Source organism: Hordeum vulgare, chromosome 5H, assembly GCF_904849725.1.
Source record: "Hordeum vulgare subsp. vulgare chromosome 5H, MorexV3_pseudomolecules_assembly, whole genome shotgun sequence".
NCBI lineage: Eukaryota > Viridiplantae > Streptophyta > Magnoliopsida > Poales > Poaceae > Hordeum > Hordeum vulgare.
The window spans coordinates 467297930-467302870 of NC_058522.1; the positions used below are offsets into that span (position 1 = coordinate 467297930).

Here is a 4941-nt window from a genome sequence, read left to right on the forward strand (position 1 = left end):
AAGCTCCACCATCCACAACTCAAAAGCTATCTCGAGTTCAGGCAAGAGTGGACAAGAATCACCCCATCAAAAAAATACCTGGTGATATTTGGTCGGGGAGAATCACTCGCTCTAAAACTCATTTGGCTGACTCTTGTGAGTATTACTGATTTATCTCTAGTATTGAACCTATGAAGGTGGACAAAGCTCTTGGAGACCCGGATTGGGTAAATCCCATGCACGAAGAGCTACACAACTTCGAAGGGAATCAAATTTGGACTCTAGTGGAGAAACCCAAGGACGAGCACAACATCAATGGAACAAAATGGGTGTTTCGCAACAAGCAAGATGAAGATGGACAAGTAGTATGCAACAAGGCCCGCCTTCTACCTCAAGGATCACTCAAGTCGAAGGTATGGATTATGGTGAGACATATACCCATGTTGCCAGACTTGAGTCCATTAGAATTTTACTTGCTTATGCCAATCACCATGATATCACTCTTTACCAAATGGATGTTAAAAGTGCAAAAGTAAAGAGCTAAGGGCGTCGTCTCCCCGCGCACCCATGATCTTGAGAAGTAACATGTTGTATCACCAACGAGACGTGATGCCTAACCGTAGCTGGTGCAAGAGAGTTGATGCAGGGGAAGGAGCGTTGGGGGCACGAGGCCAGCGATGCAGGGTAGGATCTCTCGGGCCTTGAGCTTGTCATCGGCCAACGCCGCATGCTTGCGTGGTGCAGAGCGTAGTGGAGAGCGACTGTCATCTTTGAGAGCCAACATATTTGAGAGCACCTTGATCATGCTTATCGATTTCCATCTACATGCATTCCATGTACGATGTTGGGGATAGAGCGCGTCTGACGTAGGAAAAGAACACGGTGACGGGGTCCTGCTCAGGATATACTTCATGCGGGGAGGGGGTGTTTATGGAGAGGTTGTGGAGGAGTGGGAGTAACACAGAGCACTAACGCGACGCCTTCATCCTTCTCTTTGGAGCAGCCGCGAGCCTCCTCGCCATTGTGGTGGTCACCCGGGTCTTGTTGAGGTGTCTTGGCATGTCTTTCCTAGCATCTCCCGTCTTGTCCTTGACATGTCATCCTGTGTCCCAGAGTGTGTGGTTTCAGAACTACGTGGAACTGCCTTGGTCATCGTTGCCATGGTTGTGATTGTCATTGCCCTGAGAAAACACGTTGCGTTCCCAGGAGGTTATTAGAGCACAAATGCTCCCTTGATGGTTTTGATAATTAATGACAACATACATTGTCTCTTGGACTAACAACTTTATCCAATATATTTCAGGAAAAGTCCAAAGATTGAAATGGCTAGGAATTGTGAGATGGATCCCCAAGATGGAAATGAATCTTATTGGCAAAAGCATCAAGACTCTACATTTTGTTTATGTGAGTAATCACAATTGAGTCCATTGGGAAGCCAATACTATTAAAAGGAGATGAGGTACTAATGATGAACTGGTTGCTCAAATGCTTAGAGATATGCCACAAAAAACCTCAACCTATTTCTCACAAAATATTTTGTCTAAAACCTAAACAACCAAAATATGTGACACCAACATTTCCATTTCGGTTCTAGTGAGTTAGTCCTAGGCAGAACCCAAGGCAAACCCTAGCAGCTCGGTACAACCGAGATTTGGTTCGATGACGCCGAAAAGCAGTGACCAAGTTGCTGGTATCGAATTGTCCAAATTCGGCATTTTTGAGTTTGACCTTTTGGAGCCGCCGAAGTAGTGGAGTTGTTTAGGTAAAGCCGAACCATACTCACCGAGATGTTTCCTTCGGTCTCACCAAGAAGCCAAAAGTTAGGACATTTTGCACTAGTATGTACAAGCGAGTTTTTACTTCGGTTTTATCAAGTTGGGAAATGATATTGTAACGGTTAGATTTTTGGAGATGGCAATAAATACCACCTCATCCCCTCTCTTCCGTAGAGAGAGCACTCAGGATATTTCTACATTTCCACCAACCATTTTATGAGAGAGAACCACCTATTCGTGTGTTGGGATCAAGATATTCCATTTCAACCATATGAATCTTGATTTATATCCTTCCCAAGTTGCTTTCCACCCAATCATCCTCTTCTACCAAGCCAAATTATGTTAGGAAGTGATTGAGTGTTGAGGAGACTATCTTTTGAAATACAAGAGCAATGCGTTCATTATGCATACAGCATCTGTTACCTTTTGAAAAGTGGTGTCTCCTAGATTTGTTAGGTGTCGTTGGAAGCCTTTAAAACGTGTGGAGTTAAAAAAGAAGTTTATAAGGGCAAGGAGATCGCCTACTTCGTGCAGATCTAGCACGAGTTAGGCTAGTCCTTCGTGGATGTAAGACATGTGGAATAGACAAGGTTGTTTTTTTGTGGATCCTTCATGGGTGAAGCCCTTCGTAGGTGAAGCCATCCGTGGACTCGTGCAACCACTACCCTGTGTGGTTTAAGCCTTTATCAACATGGATGTACGATAGCATCACCTATCGGAACCACGTCAAAAATCTCCGTGTCTTTATTGCGTTTGATCTTCATGCTCTACCATCCTTTATGTTCTTGAAAATGCATGATATTTACTTTGCGCGGCTTGATCTCTAGATATGCATGTGTAAAAACATATAGATGCAACTTAACTTGTGTAAAATCTGCCTAAAATTCAAGCAAATTAAAAATTGGTCATATATCTTGTAAGTGTATTTTCAAACCCTCCCCCCTCCCTTCCTCTAGATGCCACTTCTCGATCCCGCAGGTGACCCGTGGGACAAGGCGACGTCCCCGGCTCAGCCGGTCTTCAATGGGCTTCCAACACAGAAAAGGGTGATCATCTCTATCATCAAAGGAAGGCAACTTGCTCTACCCCGAATGCGACGAGAAGGGCGAGAGCGGAGATTGTGATTGCGGAGAGCTTTGGCAACGGCCGGACAATGGCAGTTGTGGGGGCATCCTGCTGCTTTGGGATGGGCCCCATTTGGCCATTGTTGACACAACGACTCGGGCCTCTTTAGCAGGACCAAACATAAAAATTCGTAATACAATTTTTAACTTTTATTAATTCCAAAATAATTGTTGTCTACCAAGGACATTATGTGGACGACTAAAAAAAAGGACATTATGTAGACACAGTCGTTTAAAAAAAAAGTACTCGCATCAATATTGTCAAGATCTTCCCCGCAAAATAATAATATTGACATGATCCTGTGAATGCTCTCAGTAAACAGCATGCTGCAATTACTCGGCTGCTCTGCAACGCCAAACACGAAAACAGTAGGAACTGCAGAAACACTCCCACGCCGGACGATTGGCGAAAGCACCATTACCACAGACCGCAGGCGCGATGGTGGTGGTCGTCGTCACGCCTGCAGGTTGTGGAAGCCGCTGAGAGCTTCTTGCAAGTGCACGACGGCGCCGCTGTAGTTGACGAACCCCATGAGCCAGAACTCGTGGTTCTCCACCGACACGAGCTGGATGAACTTCTCCGCCGGCTTCAGCTTGCTGGCCGACGGGATCGCCGCCCTCAGCCGGTGCAGAGGAATCGCCACCTGCGTCACCGTCGTTCAGTTCATCTAAAAACAAGATCGCAACAAGAGTAAAAGCTAGAGTGTGGTACCTTGTAGTAGCTCCATTCCGTGTTGTCGCCGCCTCCGCCGGCTTCGTAGGAGAGCGGGTTGTCGCTGCAGAAGGCGACCCGGGCGGTGGAGAGGTACATGACCCCCATGACCGGGCCGGCGGACGTGGAGAGGTAGCAGGCATAGGACTTGCGGAGCTGCTCGTCCGGCGGGGCGCTGAAGGCCTGCCGGAAGATCCTGTCGTGGCCGCCCTCCGCCAGGACCTTGGTCCCCTGCGCGATCCTCCCCACGGCCGCCTCCGTGATGCTAGGCGCCGTCCGAACTGCAGCAGATCGGCCACACAACCGTCAACCAACCCTCTACTCTACGTGTTAATTAATCTATTCCAGCCAGGAACATGAATCCATTCCGGTGATGGGTTCAGCATAACTCACGGTGCTGCCATGTGTTGCGCGACAGGTCCTCGGCCTTCCGGGTCGCCTCGCCGACCTTCCGCCCCCACAGCGACAGCGCGTTCTTCACCGTCTCCTTGGTGCCTGCGTAGAGCTCGTTTCCATCAGCGGCCTGACAGTGACAGACAGTAGCAAATCAACCATTTACATTTACAACTCCACCGCGCAGCGCGCACGTACTCTTCTGCGCCGGCGCCGGCATCGCGTAGGGGTTGACCTCCGTCGCCATGGGCGACCACGTTCTCCCGGCGGGTGCCTGCATCCCTGGATCTACAGCAGAACAGCCCGCGCTTCTTCCTCTTGTCGGAGCCTGGAAACCTTGGAATGTTCCGCCTCGTGCCCGCCGCGGGTGTCGAAATGGGATGGTTGCTTCCGCCCGATGGCTAGCTAGCTAGCTACGGTAGCAGCTCACATCACATGGCTCGCACTTGCCATGATATAGTAATCTGCTGAACCCGGAAGTCGGGAATATGATGAGGACCGACCGGGTCACCTACCTGCCGTCTTCGTGACGTTTCGGGTGCACCGACTCCTGTGGTGGTGATTGATTATTACGGCAGGGTGCGGTGCTGCCGTGGTGGGAGGAGCAGATGCTACTGTACCACTATACAGGACTGGTTTGTCGCCGGTCGCGTTTGTCCGTGCCGTGGCGGGCGGAGCGGAGCGGAGGGAGGCTTGGTGGACGGAGACTTCGGAGGGGATACGTTTTGTTTCCACGTGACGGGCACAGCTGCGCCGGGCCGGGCCGGGCCGGCAGGCCTGCTCTTTTTTAAAAGATTTGACGCCGGCTGAGGGAATCTGGGAATGACAAGAACCAGCCTGTGTTTTGTTTTTTCTGGGTTAAGATTTTGCTTGTTGTGACTGCCGCGCGATGACTGTGTTCGCGTCAATGCAATCGGTGTTGTAAGATGTTTCATAGTTCCCAAATATAAGTCTTTGA

The 4941-nt window shown here is 49.5% G+C and overlaps 1 protein-coding gene across 1 annotated transcript; it reads right to left on the reverse strand.

The window, feature by feature from the left end:
- Window positions 1-3109: 3109 nt before the first annotated feature.
- On the reverse strand, window positions 3110-4441 carry LOC123395838 (GLABRA2 expression modulator-like). Its single transcript, XM_045090872.1, has 4 exons — window positions 4182-4441; window positions 3984-4085; window positions 3591-3871; window positions 3110-3522 (listed from the first exon to the last, which is right to left on the reverse strand). The coding sequence occupies exons 1-4, from the start codon at window positions 4261-4263 to the stop codon at window positions 3334-3336; spliced, it is 654 nt and encodes a 217-aa protein (XP_044946807.1). The 5' UTR covers window positions 4264-4441; the 3' UTR covers window positions 3110-3333.
- Between the last annotated feature and the right edge of the window lie 500 nt (window positions 4442-4941).

What these genes read in the sequence shown, in the direction of transcription:
- LOC123395838 (XM_045090872.1), bottom strand. Translation starts at nt 4,263, where the DNA reads ATGCAGGCACCCGCCGGGAGAACGTGGTCGCCCATGGCGACGGAGGTC. An exon ending in GCCGGCGCCGGCGCAGAAGA is followed by an intron (nt 4,086 to 4,181) that starts GTACGTGCGCGC and finishes AGCTCTACGCAG; the next exon opens with GCACCAAGGAGACGGTGAAG. An exon ending in GCGCAACACATGGCAGCACC is followed by an intron (nt 3,872 to 3,983) that starts GTGAGTTATGCT and finishes GATCTGCTGCAG; the next exon opens with TTCGGACGGCGCCTAGCATC.